Genomic DNA, 25,318 nt, shown 5'->3' with positions numbered 1-25,318 from the left:
TCATGATGAAACAGAGATCTGCATTCCAGGCTTGATGTTACTGTTAATCCAATTGGGTGATATCGAATTAGTCACCCTCTTGGGTCCTCGGCTTTTTCCCCTGTGAAATGGGTGGGAGAGGAAAGTCGAGTGTTGAATGAGCTCAGTGGTATCCAACCTTGTGCAACAGAATGGAGGGAGGCTGAGAAATTCAGATTCACTGAAACAGAGTACCTGGAAATGGGATCTGGGAATGGACTGTTTTTAAATTTTGAAAAAAGTTTCTCAGTTTCAACTGAAAAGTTGAAGAGAGAGTACAGTGAAAACCCATATAGATTTCACCTAGGTTCACCATCCACAGACACACATTGCTGAATCATTTTGAAAATATCCGTTGTCAGTATCCTATGTGACCCTAAATACTTCAACATGTATCTGCTGCCGAAAAATTCTCATACATTACTACAATGTCATTATCACGTCCATGGATCTTAATATGATACAACAGTGGCACCTGAAGCCCTTGAGGTCTGTATGCCAAGTTGAGAAACTGCACTTTTTAAAAGCCTCCCAGGAGACTGGCACAGTGCTTTTGGAACCACTGGCCCGGATGATCTCTAGTCTGCCTTCTAGTTCCAGCTTTTTATGGGTTCATTCACCCCCATCATCTTCATTGAATGTTGCAAATACCAACAAGACTCTGGGTAAGAATGTTCACCAGGAGCAATATGCACCAACAGCAGACTTGCTCTTCAAGGCCTTACACACCAACAGTGGGTAATACCAACACTGTATTTCCAGAGCAGACCAGGCAGATTTCCAGCTGCTCACCCAAGGCCTGGGGCAGCCAGTGGGTGGTGGCAGTGTGTGTGTGGTGTGTGATGTGATGTGTACTCATGATTTCTCCAGCCTGCTTCGCTTCCAGACTTTCACGGAAATACAGGTTGTGCGCTTTTAATCAAAACTGCTGGGCAGCTCAAGACCCAGGAAGTCACGTGGTAGGTGCAGGGAGGGGCAGGATAGCGGAATAGTGGAGAGAACACAGGTTTGAATCCTGCTTGGGCCACATAAGTCCCTTTGGACAAGTTACACTAAGCCCTAATTTTCTCACCCAGAGGGGGAGGCTGATAACACCCAATAAAGATAATCCTACAATCCCCACACAGTGTTGTTATCGGATTCAGTGAAAAACTAGTTGCCAATATGGTTATGTTTACTGTTCAATAAGTCTATAAAAGTTTGAGTGCTATATATACTGGCCTGGACTCAAAAGCTTTACTTTGAATCATAGGCCAAGTTTCTTCAGGACGCAGTTGAAACGGGAGGATTGGACTACATCTGCAAGGCTGCTTCTAGCTTCATCTGAACTTAACCCAGCAGCCTCTGCCCACCTCTGACCTGGACTTCCACCACTCTCCCCTGTATTCACTCCGCTCCAGCCGCCCTGGCCGTCTTCCAGTTCCTCCAGCGATCAGGTGCAGGGCCTTTGTCCTTGCTTCCAGCCTGGGACCATCTTCCATCTAGAGTTGTGCTCGGCTTTTTAGTCTACAGCTCAACTCAAATGTTACTCCGCAAAGAGCTTTCCTTCCCTTCCCTCTAAAGTAGCACTCACTGCCCTCCCCCACCCCGTCACTCTCCAGCACAGTACCCTGTTTTCTCTCCTGCAGAATAATCTGAAACTATCTTGGCTGATCTGTTTCTCATGTCTCCCCCAGACTTGGGGTCTCACCACCTTGTCCACTCCGGGACTAGAACCGAGCTCGGCGCAAACTTGACTAAGTGGAACGCACGCGCGAGCTGGGAAGCCAGTTCCGGCCTTCTGTCCCCAACCTGGGGTTTCAGGTCGCGCTTTACCCCACCCCCACTCCACCCCCTCCGACCCGAGGAACGAAACCCGCGCACAACTACGCCTGCGTCAAGTCCCTGCGGCGGGCGTGTTGCCACGGCAGCGTGACGCCGAGGCGGGGCCGGAAGCGACGCACGACCACTTCCGCTTCCGCAAGAACGGCGCTTCCGGATCGGGAGAAAGGTGGCGGCGCCGTGGGAGGTAGGTTGAGGGCGCTTCTTGGTCGTTCCGGGTTCTTTCGATGAGCCTGTCGAGGTCGAGCGGCGGGTGGTGGTGCCTTCGCCTCGCTGAAGCCGCTTTTGGCTGAGGTCTCCGGGGGCGGTTTGCGCCGCGGCCGCCCCAGGCCGGCCCCCGGGAGCGGAGGCCCGGGTCCCGGGCGGGAGAGGATCGGGAGTCGGACACGGGGCCGGGGCCTCCCTCCTCAGCCCCGGAGAGCCCGCCGCAGAGCAGGGAGAGCAGGGGGTCTGTCGCACCCCGCAAGAACGAGAGAGCCCGAGACCAGGCTTGGGCACGTCCCGGCGGGGCGGGAAGCGGTGTGTTCCGAATCGGTGGGCGTAGTTGCTTGCCCGGTTGCTTGTCGGGCACGGTGGAACCTTTGGGAGCCGGACGGACGAGACCCCAGCCCTCGGGAGGCCGAGCGTGTCGCCGCGGCGCGAAGTACAGGAGGGCAACTGCAAAGCGGGAGACGGGACCCAGTCTAGCTGTTAGAGAGGCCTTCTTGAGGAGGTGACTTTCGGACGTGGCCCAGTTAACGCGGAGAAAGGTCCCTCGGAAGAAGGAGCATCACCGGCAGAAGTTGCTTTTGGAAAGTCCTGGAGAATGAAAAAGAACGTGTGTATTCCGGGAACCGAAAGGAGCAGGGTGTCTGAAACCCAGGGAGAAATGATAGGTGGAGAGGTGGACATGGACCGGGCTAGATCATGAAGGGCCTGGTAGGTGTGTAAGGATTTGGGACTTGGTCTTAAGAATAACAGGGCAACCAAAAAAGTCTTGGTGGGGGAGTAAGTATGCAGTTAGTATGTTGTGCTGAGTTCCAGAGACCAGAGGGAGAAGCTTAGGAGGTGTTTCAAAGAAAGAAAGTAAAGGAGGTTGGGAGAGAGGAAGGAAAAAGAATATTTAAAGGAATTATCTGCTCACCTGTTCACCGTTCTCGCGAAGTCCTGAAAGATGGGCCAGGAAAGCGTGTATTGAATGTAGTGGCTTGGAGATCCTAGGCGCCCTTCCTGGAGCAGTCTCAGGGCAGGAGTTGGGGGGGGGGGGTGGGGGGCAGCTACGAAGGAGTGGTTTTGGAAGTGGATACAAGGTGAGGAAATGGAGAGAGCATTTTCTGTCTGAAGTTGTGCTGTGAAGAGAAAGGAGAACAGCTGGGTGGGGCTTCAGGGTCAGAAGATGGTTGGTTTTCGTGGGTTTGTTTTGTTTTGTTGTAAGTTAGGAGAGGCTAAAGATTGTTGGAGGGTTGCCAGAAGGGACCCACTTCAGAGGGAGAGGCTGAAGATACAGGAGAGGGGTAGGGTCCCTAACTTCTCATGGGTGGTGAGGACACTTTGAGAATTGTGTGGCCGGAAGAAGAGTATGAAAGAACACATCGGTTTATACCCATAAGCCAGATTCCCCAGCCCCAGGATCTCCCCTTCAACAGAGACACTTAAGAGCTTTCATTAAGACCTTTCTCCCTGATGTCACCCAAAGATGCGTGGAAACTTTTTTTTTTTTACGTTTTTAGCAGAGGAGACTAACATTAAATGATTAGTGAAATAATTGTTTAGTCTTTAAACTACATTTGGGCTAAATGCTACCGAGGAGACGTATGGTTTGCTATGAAAGTATATTTGGAATGGACCAAGCCCACGGGGGTCAGGGAGCGCTGTCTTTTTCTCCTCTTCCTCCTCCTTTGTAAGTCCTTACACATGTACATCCTTCAGTTGCTTGTTTTTGAACACAAATGAAAGCAATCTGTACCTTTGTTCTCCTTCTTGCTTTTTAAGTGAAAAAGCAAGCAGCATTCAAATAAGTAAATAAAAATACAACAAACAGCCCCGTCGTTGTTACCCCCGTTAAGAAATAAAAGATGACAGGTACGAGAGAAACTGGCTCCGTTCTTGTCCCTGATCTCTGAATTTGCCAATTAGAATTTGCCAGTTAATGGGGCGCCTGGGTGGCGCAGTCGGTTGAGCGTCCGACTTCAGCCAGGTCACGATCTCGCGGTCCGTGAGTTCGAGCCCCGTGTCGGGCTCTGGGCTGACGGCTCAGAGCCTGGAGCCTGTTTCCGATTCTGTGTCTCCCTCTCTCTCTGCCCCTCCCCCGTTCATGCTCTGTCTCTCTCTGTCCCAAAAATAAATAAACGTTGAAAAAAAAAATTAAAAAAAAAAAAAAAAGAATTTGCCAGTTACTACTCCGTATCCATGCACAAAAGACACATACAATTGATTTGTGGGTTTTAAACTTAAGAGGCAAAGTATCATCATGTATATCTCTTCTTAACCAGGGAAAGCTTTTTTGAAGAAGTGATATTCAAACCAAGCTCTGAAGGATGAAAGGAGGCAGGGAGGGTAGGAAGGCAGCAGAGGGCATTCCAGAAAGAGGGTATGGTATGTTATAAAACCATGAGCTAAGGAAAGGATTATGGCATGTTCGGAGAACCCAAAAAAGACATGTGTGGCTGGAGCAGGGAGTTAGAAGAGAGAGGTAAAAGATGGGACGGGGTGTGGGGGGGCAAGGGCCTGATCATGCTGGGCACTTTGTTCTCTGTTAACTGTTCTTTACCGTATCCTAAGGGCAGTGGGACGAGACCGTAAATTACAGTGAGCCCCCTGTGCATTTAGAATAATTTAAAATTGACATCCATGATTCCAGTCTTGTCATTTGTCGTATAATTTCATTTTCCTGTGATTTTTTTTCTCCTGAGGCCAATGTTTAAGATGCTTTGCAAAAATAAACCATTGTTGTCAAGTTTCCCTACAGGAACAGAATGGAAGGAGGACCGAGCAGATTGGAAATTCACACCCCAGTATTTGACAAGAAAAAGAAAAAATACTCTGTATATAAGGAAGGACACCTAAGGAGTTCCCATGAAAGTTTCAGAGACACTCCTCTGACAAGCGAACAGCGTCATATAACCAAGAGTAAAAAAAAGAGAAAGGATTTCCAGCATTTTCATTCTTCCCCTTTGCAAAAATCAGAAATTTGCGAGGAGACTGAAAAGACCACTTCTATACCCAAAAAGAATAAAAAGAGAAGACAGAAGGCTTTGGGGGTAGATGAGGAAACAGGCGTGGTGTACGTCCTGGTGGATAAAGAAAATATCAAGGACACGCCGAAGAATTTTAGGAGCGACGTCGATGTCGTGTACGTGGACACGAGCAAGGAACAAGAGCCAACACAAGAGCCTGATGCAGACGAACCACAGTCCGTTCCCAAGTCACATGAAAATGAGTCCGAAGAACCGCATCATAAAGTCAGGGAGAAAAAGAGTAAAAAACATCGGAAGAAAGCGGCATCGGGCGATGCTGTGCAGGAAAGCCCGCGTGCGAGCCTGCCCCTGCCCGAGGTGGAACCACCCCAGCCAGAAGCCCCCTTTCCCGTGGGCCCAGAGGGCGAAACTGCCCAGCTGCCAATACCCACAGGTAAAAAAAAGTCTAAGAAAAAAAAGAGAAAAATTTCACACAACCAGGAATTTGAGGCAGTGCCCGGGCCTGAGGGTCTGGAGAACGTGCACTCCGAAGGATGTCGAGGGGTCAGTGGTGTAAAGAAAAAGTCTAAGAAACGGAAGCGAAGCTCTGCTGAAAGCCCCGTAGCGCCTGGTGGGGAGTTTTCAGCGCTCGCTGCCAGCTTGGAGGACGCGCACTTTGATTCACCGCAGGGAAATGGCACCTTGACTGAAGAAAGGGAGGAGCCCAGGCCACGAGAGGAGAAAACCCAGGCCTGTATGGAAGAGGTGCAGAGGTAACGGGGGAATGTTGTGTCTTTCGATGTGTGTCTTCTGTGTGAGTTCTGCCTGTGACCTCTTTATCTAGCATGTTCGTGGCAAGCTCCGACATCCCTCCTTGCTTTCACACTGTCCTGGTCTGAAGTGAGGGTCACTTTCAGCACTTGAAAGCCACCGGGGCAAGCGACGTGTTCACGTGAGTCCGTCCGATCTTGTCCGTAGGTTGGAACCTACAAACGAAGAAGAAGGCCGTCTGGAAGTGGCCACAGGTTCCGAAACGAGGTACTTATCCGAAGAGTCGAGAGATTTGGGCGACTCGGATGTGGATTTGGACTCGGCCGTGAAGCAGCTCCAGGAGTTCATCCCCGACATCAAGGAAAGGGCCGCCACCACCATCAAGAGGATGTACCGGGATGACTTAGGGCGGTTTAAGGAATTCAAGGCACAGGGTGAGCTGGTGGGACTTGAATAGCTGCTGGGCTCTCCTGTCTGCGTGAGGAGCCCCTGACGCCGTTTGGTGAACAATGCAAGTTGTCTAGATTCACCGGGAGCACCTTCTGGCCGCTTCCTGCCTCACCTCCTGCCAGAATTGTCCGAGCCACGAGATCAGCCAAACGAAGGGGTCTGGGTCTCCTCCGCCCAACTTCTGGTAGGGGAGACCCGTCCCCATCCTGATCTCACTCGCTGTGTTGCAAGAACCTCCCAGAAAAGTTACGGACTTGAGGAGCAAACCGCAAAGCTGAGGCTGTGTGCTCCGAATGAGCGGTATTCACTGGGCTGTGAGGGACCCAGTACACTGGTCCCTGGGAAGAGTGAAAGCAGAGCCTTAGCCCCGTTAATCACGTTGAAGAGGTTTGTTTTAAAAAAACAGACCAAGGAAGGAAAATGTGTTTAGAGCAGCATCTGTGGAATGCTCCCATTCTTTTTGTATGTTTTACGTCAAAATTTTTAGGCGTATGTTATTTTTTAAAAGATATTCTTGAAATAAGCCTAAGAAGGGAAAAACCATGCCATACATAAGACCATCAGTACATAATGAAACTTGGTTGCTTTGAGTTACAAAGAAGAATAGAAAGTGCAGTTAAATGACCTTATTACTCCCCCCATCCCCCATATATTTGCCTAGAGAATAAATGTGAATATTTGTATCGGCCAATTTCACTGTACTTGCCTTTGGCCGGGGTGTGTGTGTGGCAGAAGAGATTAAGAGGGGACTTCTTAAACATTTTTGTGGTTTTTTTTTAAATGTCAATTTTTTTTTTAACATTTATTCATTTTTGAGAGGCAGAGAGAGAGTGTGAGTGGGGAAGGGGCAGAGGGGAGGGAGACACAGAATCGGAAGCAGGCTCCAGGCTCTGAGCCATCAGCACAGAGCCCGATGCGGGACTCAAACCCACGAACCGTGAGATCATGGCCTGAGCCGAAGTTGCATGCTTCACCAACTGAGCCACCCAGGCTTCCCTTAAAAAAATTGTTTTTAACTTTTATTCATTTTTGAGAGGTAGAGACAAAGCGCGAGTAAGGGAGGGGCAGGGAGAGAGAGAGAGCGAGACACAGAATCTGAAGCAGGCTCCAGGCTCTGTCCTGACAGGCTGACGCCGGCGAGCCTGATGTTGGGCTTAAACCCACCAATTACGAGATCATGACTTGAGCCATGACCTGAGCCGAAGTCTGACGCTTAATGACTGAGCCTCCCAGGCGCCCCGAGGGGGAACTTCTTTGAAATGTTTATTTCCATACTGCTTGAACTTTTAATGAAAATATATTCCTTCTTAATAAAAAAATGACTGTTTTCCAAAGAGATTGATGATGAATTGGGGAAGGTCACTCTGGAAGGGGATGACGGGGCAGACTTTGAGAGAAGAATGACTAAAATGGAAGGGAAGCTGAGGGTCACAGTGGGGAAGAGGGGAGCTAATGTCAAGTGCACGCCTAGGGCTGCTTCTCAGCAGGGGGTAGCTGACTGGGCGCTGTTGTAACTGCTGAAGACTGAGTGGTGGGTTTGCTTTTTCCTTTGTTACTGACAATGCCTACTTTTTCTCCCCACCCCAATCCTAGGTGTCGCTATTAGATTTGGCAAGTTTTCTGTAAAGGAAAATAAGCAGTTAGAGAAAAACGTGCAAGAATTTCTGTCCCTGACCGGAATTGACAATGCGGACAAGCTGCTGTATACAGACAGATACCCAGAGGAGAAATCTGTGATCACCGACTTGAAAAGAAAGTACTCCTTTAGACTGTGCATCGGTAAGCGTACAGCCGTTTTCTTTTTGACCGTCGCCAGCCTTCCAGCCTTAGCCGGGTGAGGCACGGTAGGTGTTCGCACAGCGCCCGGCCGATCGGTATTTCCGTATTCGCATCGCCAGCCCGTACTCTTGGGGGTTTGGAATGCGTTCATGTCTCCCAAGCGTAGTGCTTTTCCGGATCTTGTAGAAAGTAACACAATCAACTTGTAGCTTTCCTGCTGGGCAAGAAGTGTGGTTCTGGTTTCTGCTCCCCTGCTCTAATACATGCTGTCTTTCGTATGCTGCACACAGCACACCCGGATCTCCTGAGTTTCCCCGAGTACAGCCTTACGTGTGCTTTGTCGCTGGAACCCTCTTCCAGCGGGTGTACTTGGAAACTGAGACAAAGCCATGAAGCAGCATGGGATTGGACAGAAGGGAAATCTATGAATTCATTAATAAATTTATTTCTTATTATTAATGCCTATTTATTTTTGAGAGAGACAGAGCATGAGCCGGGGAGGGGCAGAGAGAGAGGGAGGCACAGAACCCGAAGCAGGCTCCAGGCTCCGACCTGTCAGCATGGAGCCCGACCTGGGGCTCAAACTCACGGACCGTGAGATCGTGACCTGAGCCAAGGTCGGGTGCTCAACCGACCGAGCCACTCAGGCGCTCCCCCTCCCGCGCAAAATCCATGAATTGAAAGAGGATGATTTCTTAGGTGTTCTCCGGAGTGTGCAGGGGCAACCAGAGTAGTGAGCCCCTGTCGGGGGGCTGTTTGGTGCTTAGAGTGAGGAAATGAGTAAAGCCTGCTCGTTCAAGAAGCCCTCTTGTTCATCAACTGTTGGCACACGTCCTCCACGTTAGCATTCTTTCCCCTTCACTCAAATTTTGTTAACATTACTTTGGTTTATAAAGAACTTTTCCCTCGAACGTGGTAGGTAGACTGGACGCTGGAGCCTCGACATCCTAAGCCCGTCGTTTGCAGAGCTCTGCAAGGAAACTGGTGATCGTGGGTGTCTGCTCCTCGAGCCAGCTCTCTGCAGGATGTGTGAAATCCCGGCCTCGACGTGGGGTCCGGGGTCGTGGGGTGGAGAGGGGCCTGTGCCGGGTTCCTCTTACAACTGTGACTCCATTTCAGGCCAGGCCCTGTGTGCCACACTGACCGCTTGCCTTTCTTCCGACTTTAGGGAAGGGCATTGCCCGGCCCTGGAAACTCGTTTACTATCGAGCAAAGAAGATGTTTGATGTCAACAATTACAAGGGCAGGTAAGAAGCCTTAGCAGCTTGAGACACAGCATTTCTCTGGTGCTTGCTGATCGTATAAATCAGAACGTCCACAACAGATTAGAGGTGGTAAAAAAAAAACCAAAAAAACAAAAACCGAAATTGTGAGGACCTTTGTGTGTGAAACGGGCCTGCATATCTCAGTCAGGTGAATGTCTTCAAAGCCCATTTCAGTTTCTACCTCTTTAGTCAAAGTTTGTGATCTTCCCCTTTCTATTTATTTTTTATGTATTTTTTGAGAGAGAGAGAGACAGACAGAGCATGAGCGGTGGAGGTGCAGAGAGAGAGAGGGAGACACAGAATCCGAAGCAGGCTCCAGGCTCTGAGCCGTCAGCGCAGAGCCCGACGCGGGGCTCGAACCCACGAACCGCGAGATCACGACCTGAGCCGAAGTCCGACGCTTAACTGACTGAGCCACCCAGGCGCGCCAGTCTTCCCCTTTCTAAATCCCTGGCTTTTTGGGGCGCCTGGGTGGCGCAGTCGGTTAAGCGTCCGACTTCAGCCAGGTCACGATCTCGCGGTCCGGGAGTTCGAGCCCCACGTCGGGCTCTGGGCTGATGGCTCGGAGCCTGGAGCCTGTTTCCGATTCTGTGTCTCCCTCTCTCTCTGCCCCTCCCCCGTTCATGCTCTGTCTCTCTCTGTCCCAAAAATAAATAAAAAACATTGAAAAAAAAAAGTTTAAAAAAAAAAAAATAAATCCCTGGCTTTTCCTTCGTACTTCCTCTAGCACTCAGCGTGCCGCGCCCCCCTTAATGTTACTCACGAGGTTTTCTTTGCTCTCTGCTGATGTGCAAGCTCCCTGTGTACCCAAACGTTCCTTCTCAATGCGACGTTCCCTCCAGCGCTCAGCCCGCTTTTGGGGGTTTCCAGTGAGCGTGTGAAGGCAGGGTAAACGCCAGCCAGAGGTCCCGTGCGAGCGGTTCGGCAGCGACACTGCTTGGTGGTCACTGCCTCCTCCCTCCCTCCCCAAGTAAAACACCCAACTACGTTTTGTTCCCAACGTTCCAGATAAAACCAACGTGGATCGGGTGTCGGCTGTGGGTAAGCGCTCTGCTCCAGGACGGAGGGAGAGGCAGGAAAGCGTCGGGCCCCTCGCTCTGAGGGCCCAGACAACAACCTCGTGGACTTGACCTCACTCTGGGAGGCACGTTTAGTAAATGTGGCAGGGTCATTTGGGTTCCAGGTAGCTGCACGATTTGAAAGCAGGACCTACATACTATGCGACCCCCAAACACCGATACGCCCTTGGTTTCTTTTTTTAAAATTCTGACCAAAAGAAGTAAACCGGAAGCAGAGGAAAAGGTTGCTCACAGACTAAAGCCCACGCTCCCCTCTTCCCCAAGCCCCGGGGCTGGACGCCTGTGGACAGAACTTGAAGGAAATTCACTAAAGATGACATTTTCAGCGGGACGTGAAAGAAAGCTTTGGGTAAATGAACGGTGGCAGCTGAGGTGACAGTTTTCTATCTGTGACATAAGCGTGGGAATGAAAGTTTTAGCAGAATACAAAGTCTGTAATTCTAATAAGAAAGTTCATTCATTCGTTTGCACCACCTGGTTTGTGTGTGGTAACAATTTGCCCTTAGAATGTTGGTTTTTTTTTCTTAAAGTTTATTTATTTATTTTGAGAAAGAGAGGGCGCGCGTGTGCACGTGAATGGGGGAGAGGCAGAGAGAGAATCCCAAAAATACAGTTTGGGGGGCGCCTGGGTGGCTCAGTCTGCTAAGCGTTGGACTTCAGCTCAGTTCATGATCTCAAGGTTAGTGAGTCCGAGCCCCGCGTTGGACTCTTTGCTTTCAGCACAGAGCCTGCTTCGAATCTTCGGTCTCCCTTTCTTCCCCCTCCCCCGTTCCCAGGCATACTTAAGCATTCCCTCCCGCCCTCTCTCCCTCTCTCTCTCCCTCAATTTCTCTCTCCCTCCCTCCATATCTCTCTCTCTCTCTCTCTCTCTCTCTCTCTCTCTCTCTCTCTCTGTCTCTCAAAAATAAATATTAAAAAAAGAAAGGGGCACCTGAGTTGCTCAGTCAGTTAAGGGTTGGACTTTGGCTCAGGTCATGATCTCGCGGTTCGTGGGTTCAAGCTCCGCATCAGGCTCTGTGCTAACAGCTCGAGCCTGGAACCTGCTTTGGATTCTATGTCTTCCTCTCTGCCCTTGCCCCGCTGACACTCGCTCCGTCTTTCCCCCTCTCTCTCTCTCTGTCTCTCTCTCAAATAAATATTAAAAATTAAAAACAACACAGTTCTTAATCTCACACTTGATCAGAGCTGTAGCACGTTTTCCCTTCCTCCCAGGTACAGCAAAGGAGACATGGAGAAGTTAAAGATCTACCACTCCCTGCATGGAAACGACTGGAAGAAGATTGGCGAGATGGTGGCTCGAAGTAGCCTCTCTGTTGCCCTGAAGTTCTCCCAGATCAGCAGCCGTAAGTGAACCGTCCGTGCTGCCCCACCCCGCGAGCAGATGAGCCCCCGCGGCCCCAGCACGGGCATCCTGGCAGGCCTGTCTTGTGGGGGGGCCGTGACAGTTGACTGCTGAAGCCGTTCTCCCAGCTGTCTCATTTCATTTCTCACCCGCGATTGTGAAACCATGCAGCCTTTATTCACACGACCGATTTCTTATAATTTTTCAAATGTTTTTTATTTATTCTTGAGAGAGAAAGAGCGAGACACAGAATCCAAAGCAGGCTCCAGGCTCTGAGCTGTCAGCACAGAGCCCGACGCGGGGCTCGAACCCACGAGCCACGAGATCACGACCTGAGCCGAAGTCGGACGCTCAACCGACTGAGCCGCCCAGGCGCCCCTCACGTGACCAATTTCTGCCACGCCTGGGTTCAGTAGCTTTCAGCTCTACCCGCCGGCCTGACTGAAACCCTGGGAGGCTGGCGGGTAGGAGAGCCAGGGCGGAGGAGGTCCCCTCCTGCAGAGGACAGGGGAGAGTGCTGGGAGGGCAGTGATGCGATTCAGTCGGCCTGTTAGGGACTTTTCCCAAACCTCCTGTCTCTTTTTCTCCTCTATCAGAAAAACTTCGTTGGTTATAGTCTTTACATTACAAAATCCCCAGTTGCTTTAAGGAGACAGCCCTCGGATGCCGTTACGGTGAGCACGGGGGCTGGCATCTGTGGCCCCGGGGTGACTGGGAGCCATGTCTTTCGTGCCAACGCATCCAGCCGTGGCGCCATGCAGAGACTCAGTGTGGCCAGTTCTTCTGGATTTGGTGCGAGTGTGTGAAATCTAGATACCTTTTTTTCCCCCTGAACTGTTTTGATTTTTAAATATCCAAATTGTTGAGAAAAAGTAACGTCACTCTGTGGGCCAAACCAAAGATATTTGTAGGCTGGTAGTTTGAGGCCTCTTCCTTAGCCTGACTGTGACCATCTAGACCAGGAAGATGGACCACGGATGGTTCGATGCCTTCCGCAGATGAAGGCTTCAGGTTCAGACGCCTTTATCATTGTGATCACTGGAGCTCAGTTTCACGCATTCACTTACTTGGTTCCCATTAAATGTTTGAGAACCTCACAGAGTCACACGGGAGAGGTTACTCAGAAACAAGAAAAACAACTTTTTTGAAGTTAAAAAACACACATTGCTTTAAGAAAAGACAGTTCTGTTCTGATATTGGTTCTTAAACAGAATCGTTGGGAGGCGCTGGGGTGGCTCAGTCAACTGAGCATCAACCTGATACCGGATCAGGTCATGATCCCAAGGTTGCGGGATCGAACCCCGCTTGGGATTCTCATTCTCCCTCTCCCTCTCCCTCTCCCTCTCCCTCTCCCTCTCCCTCTCCCTCTCCCTCCTCCTCCTCCTCCTCCTCCTTCTCTCCCCTGCTTGTGAGCTCTCTTTCTCTAAAGTAAAAGATAACAATAAAGAATCTTTGGCCACTGTAGTGGTTCCACTGTAATTTGCACGTAGCTGTGCTTATGGTGTTATGTTTGTGTAATTGAGATGTTGCCCACTCTCTTCTGAAAAGTCCTGATTTATCTTCTTTTTTTTTTTTTTTAAGGCTTTAGAGTGGCTTTGGGTTCACAGTAAAATCAGAAGGTACACAGACATCCCATCTGTCCCCTGCCCCCACACACGCACGGCCTCGCCCGTCATCCGCATCCCCCACCCGAGCAGTGCCATTGTTACAGCCCGTGGACCCTCACCGACACATCATAATCCCCCAGGGTCCGTAGTTGATATTAGGGCATACCCTTGGTGGCGTACGTGCTGTGGGTGTGGACAGATGTGTAATGACACGTATCTGTCGTCATCGGTTTGTTTTTGACGTTGTGTGTGAAGACAGACGAGAAACTGTAAGGTCGTCCTTTTGTGTTTGTAGCGAGAAACCACGGTGCTTGGAGTAAGACGGAAACCCAGAAGCTAATCAAGGCTGTGGAAGAAGTGATTCTAAAGAAAATGTCTCCCCACGAGTTACAGGAGATGGATTCTAAGCTCCAAGAGAACCCCGACGGCCGCCTGTCTATTGTCAGGGAAAGTCTCTACAAGGGCATTTCTTGGGTAGAAGTAGAAGCCAAAGTAGAAACCAGAAATTGGATGCAGTGTAAAAGTAAGTGGTAAGTTTTAAGGCTTCTTAAGTGAATTTCAACAAGATACCCCCTCCCTCCCTCCCTCCGTCCCGCTTTCTCACAGACACCACACACGTCAGCAAAAGTGGGTAGATGGGTGAAGTCACGAAGAAGGTCCACGTAACCGCTGTGCGGAAAGCCTGACGTGTCAAGAACAATCGTCACCAGTCATCCGTCCCGGCCACTTCAGTATCCGTATCTGATCTGAGGTGGCGCTTAACTAACCTCGATTCCTTGCGTGACTTCCTCGTAAAGGAACGTGAGCCTTTTTAATACTGAATATTGACTTGCAGTTCCTTCACTCTGCTCCTGCTGAGTCTTTAGGAAAACCAAATAGTTCTCTCTTTGCAGCATGAGGGGAAAAAAATATGAATCTCCCCTTTGGGAGGGAAATCACAAGCACGGTGATGAGCAGGAGTTAGCCCTTTTCACAAACCTGTCAAGTTCAGCGGCTCCTCTCCTCACCAGAGCGAGGCAGCCGGGTTCATCGTGCCACTTTAGACACGCTCATCACATAGCATTTTCAGTCCTGACCTCGCTGCACCTTCTTTGCCTGATGTGGCTTTTCCGGGCCCTGGAGAGACCCTGAGCTGGGTGGTCAGCTGCTCCGGGACTCCTTGGAGCGGTGGGCCTGCAACTCACGGCCCACACACCTCACGCGCAAAGGGAGTGCGGTCATCATCAGGTCAAGTAAGAGTGAGTTCAGACTGGGGCGCCTGGGTGGTTCGGTCAGTTGAGTGTCCGACTTCGGCTCAGGTCATGATCTTGCAGTTCCTGAGTTCGATCCCCGCCTCGGGCCCTGTGCTGACGGCTCAGAGCCTGGAGCCTACTTCTGATTCTGTGTGTCTCTCTCTCTGTCCCTCCGCTGCTCACGCTCTATCTCTCTCTGTCTCAAAAATAAATAAAACATTAAAAAAAATTTTGGAAATTACCACGAAAAAGAATTAAAAAAAAAGAGTTCGGAGTAGGCATGTTTTCTACTAAGAGCAGATTCCTAGATTATGCCATTTGTTGTTCCGTCCTTCAGAATTCTGTCCTAGAGTTCTCTGTTTATTTTCGTAGAAGACTACACTCAGGGGCATAAACTCCAAAGAACAGATAATGATTGGGGGACAAAACGTTTGATATGGAGGAACCAGAGCCCTTACTGCCCGTGTATTTTAGACTAAAAAAAGGAGTGTTTCGTAAGCCTCCGTTGGAGGACGATAGATCAGTGTTTAGAAAGGGAAATACCACAGAGCAGCCATGCTTCAGGATCAGAAGAATTAGGATAACATGTAGGCTTGCTTGTTTAAGAGTAAAGCAGAAGGGGCGCCTGGGTGGCGCCGTCGGTTGAGCGTCCGACTTCAGCCAGGTCACGATCTCACGGTCCGGGAGTTCGAGCCCCGCGTCGGGCTCTGGGCTGATGGCTCGGAGCCTGGAGCCTGTTTCCGATTCTGTGTCTCCCTCTCTCTCTGCCCCTCCCCCGTTCATGCTCTGTCTCTCTCTGTCCCAAAAATAAATAAACGTTGAAAAAACAAAAAAAAAACTAAAAAAAAAAAAAAGTAAAGCAGGAAACTTGAAACTAGAACGTAGATTTCCTTCATGTAGCGTTGACAGGACCTCAGATGCTGCATTTCTTTTTTTTTTTTTTTTTTTAATTTTTTTTTTCAACGTTTATTTATTTTGGGGACAGAGAGAGACAGAGCATGAACGGGGGAGGGGCAGAGAGAGAGGGAGACACAGAATCGGAAACAGGCTCCAGGCCCTGAGCCATCAGCCCAGAGCCTGACGCGGGGCTCGAACTCCCGGACCGCGAGATCGTGACCTGGCTGAAGTCGGACGCTTAACCGACTGCGCCACCCAGGCGCCCCAAGATGCTGCATTTCAAAGGAACACGGCTGGCCAATGAGAACGACAGCGTCACTCATCTGTGGATTGCATATCCCCCTTATCCAGAACGGAACAGCTAGCGATCTGTCAGATTGTGACACATTTTACTATTTGAGATGAGTACTTAAAAAATAATTTTTAGCTGGGTTGCTGCTCTCTTTGGTTTTTTTTTAAATGTTTATTTTTGAGAGAGAGAGAGAGAGAGAGAGAATCCCAGGCAGGCTCCGAATCGGCAGCGTAGGGCTCGAACCATGAGATCAGGACCTGAGCCAGAATTAAGAATCAGATGCCCCGGGTTGTCCCTCTCTTTAGGAGCTCCGGTCACCCTTCCCTTCAGCCATTAGCTTTGGGACTTAGGGGAGCCACCACATCATTTATGACTTTACTGAATCTTTCTTACGTCGCTCCGTTTTGTAAGCAATCTTGAGTTTGCAGTTTCCTTTAGCACCTGCTGATGGGCCGATGCTCTGTGCTCCTCCCGTTTGTAACTTCATTTTATGGAAGTTTCAGAGCACACAGAAATTCAGAACTCCCGTATCCCTCATCCAGCTTCACTGACCACCAACTTTCTGCCACTCTCTTTATCATTTCCCAGTTGAAAAGAAGAATAATAAGCATATTCGCGAAGGTGGCCAACGTTAGCGATGAGCTACACAACTCACAGCGTGGTTCTCCGTAAGGGCGACATCGTGGAGGAAAGTGCGGGAAATTGCGGTGGAAACTTTAGCCCGGGAGGTGCACTATATTTTTTTCTTCTTTGCATGCAGGACGGAAATTCTAACCAAGAGGATGACGAATGGTCGGGATGTGTACCGCGGAGTGAATGCCCTGCGGGCCAAAATCAACCTGATCGAAAGGTACAGCCAGAGGAGGTGATGCTGGGTAACTCTTTCTCTCTGACCCGAGAGTAGGTGTCCAGCAGCAGAAATCTGCAGTGAGATGGCTAAGGTTAGGTTCAAACCCGTCTTCCTGCACTGCCTGCGTGTATGACCTGAGGAACTTTTGTGTGTGTGTGTTCAAATTTTTTTTAATGTTTATTTATTTATGAGAGACTGCGAGAGACAGAGCCTGAGCAGGGGAGGGGCAGAGAGAGAGGGAGACACAGAATCCGAAGCAGGCTCCAGGTTCTGAGGTGTCGGCACAGAGACCGACGCGGGGCTCAAACTCAGTGAACCGTGAGATCATGACCTGAGCCGAGGTCGGACGCTCAACCGACCGAGCCACCCAGGTGCCCCGAGCTTGCCACGTTTGGGAGTCCGTGAACATGCCCATTGTGCTGACTTGCGCTTGAAAACTTAATGTTTATTCTTTCTCCCAGGTTGTATGAAATAAACGTGGAAGATGCTAATGAAATAGACTGGGAAGATCTTGCTAGTACCATAGGGTAAGACCGTTCAGTTAACGTTAAGCTAATTAAAAGATAAGAGATGACCTAGTTAGTGACCGTCTACGAGGTTTGGAAGCACCGGGCTGAAATCCACGCTGCAGGCGGGATTCGTGTGTAGGTGGTACTGTGCACATGGGGACTGGGAACCTCAGCTCTGGGTGCCGTGGGCCAGCTGCGCCCTCCCTCCCTGCCACCCCTCGCCGAAGACCCCGGGGAAGGGCGAACGAAATGTGTGCGGAGTCTCTTAAGAGCCTCACGGAGCTAACATGTTAAACGATTAGAGCAGAGATCCCACAAACCCTTTGCCCCAAATCATAGATTCTTAACAGTTTTTCCGTTTGCTCTGTCGTCCGCCCTCCCTTTCCCGTTCCCACTCCCTCTTCCAAGGGAATAAAGTAGTTTCGTTAAGCGCTTGAGGATTAGTGGTGGGCACCGTCCCCTAAACGAGAACATTATTACGTGATCACGGCGCACTTACCACGCCCAGGAAATTCGACGCCGATACGGTGCTGTGCTCCAAAGCACAGTTCACATTCAGTTTCCCCCCACTAATAATGTGCCGGTAACGTCCTTTATAGCATTTCCCCCCGATTTAGGATCCAGTTCAGATTTACACGGTGCATTTAACCATGCGTCTCCTCAGTGTCTTTCCATCAGTAAAGCTCTTCTGCCTTTGGCTTTGAGGGCATTAAAAATGGGGGCGAGGACGGGCTGGTTGTTTGTAGAATGCCTCACAGTGGGAGGTTCTCTGCTGCCTCCTTGGGATGAGGCTTGGTGTTGGGGGCAGGAGCGTGCCGTAGGTGACCCTGCGTCTTTATCATCACATCATCTTGACGCTTTGGCTCTGGGGGCATTTGCCAGGTTTCCCCCTCCCCGTATAAAAGTACCTGTTTTACTCTTGGGGATAAAAAGGGGCCGTGGGAGGTATTTTGAGACCATGTAAAGGTCCTGTTCCTCTTTAAGCTTCCCTAAGTAGTTTCGGTGGGGTGTTCATTTGCATCTTTCACCTGTGGGGTGAGGGTGAACTTTCCTATGTTTATTTTTGTTTTTTTTTAATATTCGTGTTCATTTTAGAGAGAGAGTGCACACGAGGCAGGGAGGGGCAGAGAGAGAGAGAGAGAGACCCAGAATCCAAAGCAGGCTCCAGGCTCCGAGCCGTCAGCACAGAGCCCGACGCGGGGCTCGAACCCACGAACCGTGAGATCGTGACCCGAGCCGAGGTCGGACGCTGAACCGACTGAGCCACCCGGGCGCCCCCAGACTTCCCTGTGTTCATAAGCTGCCTCCATCTGCCTCTGCTGTGAGCTTTTGTTACCTATCACCCAGACATCGTGAATCCCTTCTACTGAACACAGAGGCCACCACTCCCGATACCTGAATTTATTGCTTGCTGAGCAAGGGAGCCAGCCTGCAAAGCACAGTCCCTGTACGAGAGCAGGTCATTGAGAGCTGGGGGTCTGGGAATCGGTCTCTCAGAAGTGGGGGTGTTAGGGGTTGGGTGGCCTTTAGTTTTAGAAGGGTGGACGGTGAGGCGGGGCTGCCACTTGGCTGGCTGTCGAAAGGGTGACGCTGTCCTTGATCCACGAGGAAGGGTTGAAACTGGTTCTGGTGGTTATTTGCACCTTGGGATTATAGACAACGAACAATCAGTTTGGTTTTTTTAAGCTGGAGAATTGCAAGTTTGTCCTGACAGACCCTGTTAGGAGTCACAGACACGCTCATGGTTCCAAACCCTTCCCTCCCAGCGCACCCTCGGGGTGGGCCACTCACTGCTGCACGTGACGGGTCCCTGAGAGGTGAGGGTGTCGGGTCTCCCAGAGGGGACCCGGCCCGGCACCCACCAGCTACCATCTTGAGAAGCGCTCATGACCGCAAAGCCCTCTCTTTGTAGTGGCAGACGGGTTTTTGAAAAATTTGACTTCGCCAATAAATTTTTGCGTATCGTGTGATGTCACTGTCCCCTCACATCACGATTTCCTTAGATTAAAATGGACATTTAGTGGTTTTAAGTGAAATTACATATTTGAATAATGGACTGTCCCGCTTAAGATTGATACATCTCAAAGCCATAAAGTAGAGACTGTGGCATCTAGCCAGAGCTGTTTGAAATAGTACATTCTTTAAGTTTTTGGGTTTTTTTTTTTGTTTTTTTTTTTTTAATTTTTTTTTTCAACGTTTATTTTTGGGACAGAGAGAGACAGAGCATGAACGGGGGAGGGGCAGAGAGAGAGGGAGACACAGAATCGGAAACAGGCTCCAGGCTCTGAGCCATCATGAGCCCAGAGCCTGACGCGGGGCTCGAACTCCCGGACCGCGAGATCGTGACCTGGCTGAAGTCGGACGCTTAACCGACTGCGCCACCCAGGCGCCCCTCTTTAAGTTTTAATTAAAACAGTGAAAAAGAAGTCTAAACGTTCGGTCTCTCCAGAGTCTTAAAGCCTCCTCGTGAATTATTGAGGCAGGACGTAAAGAAAGCGTATCCGCCTAGTGAGAGGTACTGCCTACTTCGTTTGAAAGCATCCAGATCCTTTATCGTGACTCCTAAGCCTGGGGTTGGGCATGCGGAACATCCTGCTGGGCGCCCGGCACTGCAGGAGGAGGGCGGGCGTGGGGGCCTTAGAACTTGGACTTCGCGGTCAGGCTGACCTGGCGTTGAGTCCTGGTACTCAGTTTTTAGCCGTCTTTGGACATGTCGTTCCCTAACTTGTTCTGAGCCTCGGTTTCCTCATCCACAAAATGGTTTGATAGGACCCTAGGGAGGACCAAGGAGGTCGTGCATGGTGGACGTGTGTAGCCCGGTGCCTGTCGACACCGACCATTTCAGCTACTAGATTAGCTTCCGGCTGAAACAAGTAGGTCGTGCTTTTGTTGTCTAAGAAAAAGTCCAGGAAAGTAAAGTTAGTGATTTCCACTTTATTTATTGTTTTAATTTATTTTGAGAGAGAGAAAGAGAGTGTGCAGGCACTGGACGTGGAACCTGCCCAAGATTCTCTTGGGGCACCTGAGTGGCTCAGTCGGTTAAGTGTCAGACTTTGACTCAGGTCATGATCTCATGGTTCGTGAGTTCGAGCCCCATATCAGGCTCTGTGCTGAGAGCTCTTCTTCAGATTCTGCTTCAGATTCTGTCTCCGTCTCTCTGCCCCTTCCCCGCTCGTGCTCTGTCTCTCTCTCTCTCTCTCTCTCTCTCTCTCTCTCTCTCTCTGAAATGAATAAACATTAAAAGTTGTTTTACATTTTTTTTTTTCAACGTTTATTTATTTTTGGGACAGAGAGAGACAGAGCATGAACGGGGGAGGGGCAGAGAGAGAGGGAGACACAGAATCGGAAACAGGCTCCAGGCTCTGAGCCATCAGCCCAGAGCCCGATGCGGGGCTGGAACTCACGGACCGCGAGATCGTGACCTGGCTGAAGTCGGACGCTTAACCGACTGCGCCACCCAGGCGCCCCAAAAGTTGTTTTAAATAAAAAAGATTCTCTCTCCCCTGCTCGTGTGTGCATGCACACTCTAAAGAATAAGTAAGGAAATAAAGAACGATTAAGGTTTTGTCCGATTTATTGTAAATTGAAATACATTTGACTCACCAAAACGTCATAAGCATCTGCTTTTTTTTTTGTTTTTAAGTTCTGCAAAATAAAAAGCAGGGGACATCTACTTTTGGATTGTGACAGATATGTATTTATCCTAGGTGTAGTGGTTAAGAGAGTGGGGTTTGGAGTCAGACCACCCAGTTGAAGTCCCAGCTCTACCCCCTTATTAGCTGTAAGATCTTGGGCAGCTTCCCTGTGCCTCAGTTTCCCCACCTCCAGAATGAGGCACAAGACGCTCACAGAGTGGTCGTGCCGGTGGTTTGTCCTTAGATGGGAAGATCTTAGGTCAGGGCCAAGTACAAGGTCAGCATCCGCTTACGTTAGCTGGTGTTACGCTTGGTTCCTGACCAGTGATTTAAATTCTCGTAAGTTAAACAGGATCCATCTCGTGCTGTTGACTTTCTTCCTTTTGTGTGTGTTCTTTTTAACCACGTGAACAACAGCTACCTCACGTGTGTCGTGTTTTTATCGCACATTTATGGGCACGATCGTTTTGCGTTCAGGACTAAGAAAGTTACTTAACGCCTGCAGATTCTCCCGACTCAGTGTGCTTCGTACGCAGTAGTGAAGTGACCGGTTTTTAAACTGATGCTATCTTTTTTTTGTCTTTGCCTTTCTAAAGCGATGTCCCGCCATCCTACGTTCAAACTAAGTTTTATAAGCTGAAAGCTACCTGTGTTCCCTTTTGGCAGAAGAAGACTTTTCCAGGTCAGTATTTCCAGTACTGTATTCGAATTGTTAAGAAGCCAGCAAGTGATGGCACGTGCTGATAATGTGACCCCGGGCACGTGACTTCTGGGAACCTCGGCTTCTTCGGCTGTAAAATGGTATAAAGATTGTCAAATCCTAACCCCCACCTGACAGCACCTTCAAAAGTACCAGATGAGATAATAGATGAATTGTGGTCACCAGGGTGCTTGGTGCTTAGTGAGCACTCGGGAACCGTGAGTGCTTCTGGGTCACCGTCATGTGCTCACACGCACACGTGACGCATGCTTGCGTGCCACGCTCGCACACAGTTCCAGAAAAAGCGTACGATGCCCGGTTCCCTCTTTGCAGCCATTCGTGGGCGGTTTAGGTATTCCCAAACTCAGGTGGTCAGAGTCCTGTGGGGAACTGGTGGAAAATGTACATACCGGGGCCTCATCCCATACACACCGAATCCTAACCTCGGGGCTGGGTCTGGAGGCTAGGGTTTTCCCGAACAAGCACGCAGGAGAGCCTCCAGTGGTCTGCCCGGCACCCGCGTTCGGGAGCCACTGGTTGGGGTGACGCTGTGCCACGGGGCATACGATGAGCTACTTGCTGCATTCAGCAGACATCGCAGCCCGGGTTTGAGTCCTGGCTTCGTTGGCCCCTGGCAGCTCCGCGACTTTGGCCAAGATTCGTAATGTCTTCGTGCCTTGGTGTCCTCCTTTGAGGAACGGGTCACCTCGTAGGATTTTGAGGGTGAACCTGGCTGGGGGAACCTTAGTAAGCCAGTTAGAACAAGACCACGCTCGCCATAGTAACAGCAGCAGCCCGCTACCCGCGTCCGTGCCCTCTGCCCTTTGACCTTGGGAAGGAGGCTTTGTACGCGTAATTTCAAAATTACATTTCTTTCCTTTAGAGATCATAGACTACCTTTACGAAACCAGTCTGCCTCTGCTTAAGGAAAAGTTAGAGAAGATGATGGAGAAAAAAGGTGCTGAAATCCAGACTCCCGCGGCGCCCAGGCAGGTGTTCCTACTCCGAGACATCTTTTATTGTGACGACACCAGTGAGGGAGAAGACGGGGAGGAGAAGAATTAAGGGGAGGACCCTGTGCCTTGGGCACCCCTCCAGGTGTCGTTGGATTTCTTTGCAATGGGGCAGAGAACCTGTTTCCAGGACTGATGTTTAGGAGAGAGAGAAGGAGCCATGGCCACAGGAAGGGGATGACGATACCTTGCGTGGCGGAGCATTCCATGGTGATTCGCACACTCACGCTCTAGTGCATTTGAGCGTGCAGGGAAAGAGGCGCGTAAGAGTCGACTTAATGCTTCCGTGCCGTTGGACATAATCACAACGAACGGTTCTCATAAAACCACAGTATCCCCGGTCCCTCTCGCGGCAGAGGGTGTGGAGTCACGGCCCGTGAACTGTTCGTGGTAAGGATTTCAACGTACACGCTCGGCCTAAAGGGGAGCGTTTTCGTCAACGTGCCTGCCGGCTTGCCTTCTGTCTTCCCAGTTGTTACTCTGTGTGCTCAGTGTGCGTGAGTATCAGGTGTGTGTTAACAGGGACTTGTGGACCCGCTGGGCTCCCAGACTGGCTTCACTTCGCACGTCCCCGCCTTCATGGGCGGGCCTCTTCCTGAGTGAGTCAAGTGCTCAAGGGTATGTATTCTGCATACAAGCTGCGTTCTCAAAGCCACTGAATTCACCTGGTGTCCAACTGGAAAGAAACCAAAACCCCAAACCCAGCAGACTCTTCCACTGCTTCCGGAAAATCCGGTTCTCTGAGATTTTTGGAGGGCTGCTGTGTGGGTCTGAGGCACAGCTCACACCCTGCAGGGTTTCAAGGATAGTTTTGAGTGTTGGGCCATTCTGTCCGCCAGGAAAGCAAAACCATTACAGAGAGTTGGAAGAGAGGATTCAACCTAGGGATTTAGGTTACAACGTTGTTAAACAGGATCGAAGACGCGAACAGGAAGGCTGGATTCCCGAGCAACGAGTGACTGAGGGGAGGCGGTTGTGGCCCTGCTAACGTGCCCTGTCCCCGTGCTGCCTGGGTTGTCTCCTGCTGCTGCCCTGGCGGGACCCTGTGTCTCCTCAGAACAGAGCAGCTGCTGCCTCGCTCCTGCCTTCCATCGTCTCCCTCTCCTCCAGCCCCTCGGCAGAACCCTGCTGGCCCGGGGAGTGGGGTTCCAGGCTTCTAGCCGCACCCGTACTGGGGAGGACATAAGATGAGGGGGAACAGCGTCCCATGCAGCGACGTCGCCATCTACGCCAAGACAGAACTGCACTGTCTCCTGAGCATTCTCTCCAATGTCATGACTCTCGCGTCACGACGTGTGCTGTTGGTTAATTCATCCGTGAAGCCAGATGTTTGCCCAAAGCTACCCTACCTGGAGAAGGAAGAATACAGACACAAGTCTGGGAGTCTGGTCACCACTGTATCCCCAGCACCTGTCCCACTATGGTGCAAGTAAGGAACACTCCGTAAATGCTCAGCAAACAAATGACTGTTTCCTTTGGGCAAGCGTTTTACCTTTACTCCCGTCCTACCTGGCAGGCACACCGTCTCCATGCTGACGGGAACACAAGTTCCTTTCAGAGGACGGTCGGGTAAAAGACATCAGAGCCTTAAGAATGTACACAAACTAAGATCCGGCAATTCACTTCTAGAATGAAAAGGACTGGTGCATAAGAAGGGCACCTTTATGATTTGAAATGGAAAAACATGTAAATGTTCCTTAATGGGAATTTGTTACTGTATATTCCTAGAATGGGATAGTATCCGATAATTAAAAACGAACACGATAGAGTGGATTAACATAAAAAGAGGTAAACAAAATGAACCAAAGTATTTCAGAAGAGTAAATATTTTCAATTTTGTAAAAGTAAAAAAAAAAAAAAAAAAAGGTGGGGGGGGTGGATTGTGTATATGTAGATGCATTAAAACGTATGGGAGAAGTTAAGCCCCAAATTTTGGGAGAGGTTCTCTCGGGGCGGTGGGATGGTGAATTTACAGGCTGAAACTCTCGATTTGCAAGTGCCGGGAGCTGGACCCAGATAGATGTAAGGAATCCGGGAGCTCTCAAGACCGAAAGGCCAGAGGAAGCACTCGTCTTAAGTAAGGACTGGTCCAGCTACTCGGAGTCACCAGAGGTGGGGTTTCTTGCGGATTCCCTGCTCTCCCCCCACCATCGCCCACTTCTCTTCAGTCCACACACAGCAGCCCCTCCACCTCCCACCTGTGTCAGCAGACCTGCTCCCTGTCCAGAGGAAGGAAAACAGCCTCTTCCCCTTGCTTTTAAGTCCTAGGCTTTGTTCCTAGTGCCCAAGTGAAAGTTTGTGCCCAACGCTGAAGTGTCCCTGGAGTCGAGGAGATAGGACGGTCTTCAGCCAACGTGAACACCCACCCCACCCCTGGAGCTGGGATGTAGCTCAGGATGCCTCTAGCAGCTGAGAGCGGAAATACCCCAGTGGGAAAAATCAGGGTCCCGTTAGCAGAAGAGGTAAGTGGACTCTGAGGAAGCAACCCACAAACGGGTGTTGACAGTGACTAATTGCCTGTGCTATGAATTTCACAATAGACCTGGGTACTTTTTGTGGAGGTTCTATTTTTACAACTTTTTCTCACCGATAACCTCCGTGCCTCTCCCTTCAAAAAAAAGTAGGCACCATACAAACGTCAGCCTTTGCCAAACACGGCTTTTACGCACGCGAGTCCAGGAGGGATACGGGAGGAGGAGGAGGGCAGGGTGGACCGGACACGTGTCAAGTGCAGACCCGGGAGAAGAGAGGACCGTGACGGGAGCCGTGAGTGTGACTCGGGCTGTGCCCGCTCCGCGGAGGCCCCTGGCGGATGGCGCGAAGACGGCGGGCGGGAGAGAGATGCCGGGCGGGCAGCCCCTGCAGGGGTGAGGCCCAGAGCCTGGAAACAGCCCCAGTTTAGA

At 50.4% G+C, this 25,318-nt stretch overlaps 1 protein-coding gene across 4 annotated transcripts; it reads left to right on the top strand.

Annotated features, from left to right (window-relative positions):
- Window positions 1-1,938: 1,938 nt before the first annotated feature.
- Window positions 1,939-24,302, top strand: TTF1 (transcription termination factor 1). Of its 4 annotated transcripts, none has more exons than XM_086684368.1 (11): window positions 1,939-2,026; window positions 4,776-5,767; window positions 5,973-6,199; window positions 7,809-7,994; window positions 9,163-9,241; window positions 11,551-11,681; window positions 13,583-13,817; window positions 16,469-16,558; window positions 17,020-17,085; window positions 21,299-21,384; window positions 22,286-24,302. In XM_086684368.1, the coding sequence occupies exons 2-11, from the start codon at window positions 4,794-4,796 to the stop codon at window positions 22,465-22,467; spliced, it is 2,256 nt and encodes a 751-aa protein (XP_086540494.1). In that variant the 5' UTR covers window positions 1,939-2,026; window positions 4,776-4,793; the 3' UTR covers window positions 22,468-24,302. The 4 variants fall into 4 exon arrangements, 3 of the variants coding, with proteins under 3 accessions (XP_086540494.1, XP_025790898.1, XP_086540495.1); XM_025935113.2 differs by lacking the exon at window positions 1,939-2,026 and adding an exon at window positions 2,036-2,656; XM_086684369.1 differs by lacking the exon at window positions 1,939-2,026 and having other exon boundaries at window positions 4,206-5,767.
- Window positions 24,303-25,318: the final 1,016 nt, after the last annotated feature.

The sequence above is a fragment of the Puma concolor genome, chromosome D4 (assembly GCF_028749965.1).
Source record: "Puma concolor isolate L17-30 chromosome D4, mPumCon1.1.hap2, whole genome shotgun sequence".
Taxonomy (NCBI): Eukaryota; Metazoa; Chordata; class Mammalia; order Carnivora; family Felidae; genus Puma; species Puma concolor.
Note: the sequence above shows the minus strand (reverse complement) of the source record. Positions and strands in the feature narration are given on the sequence as shown.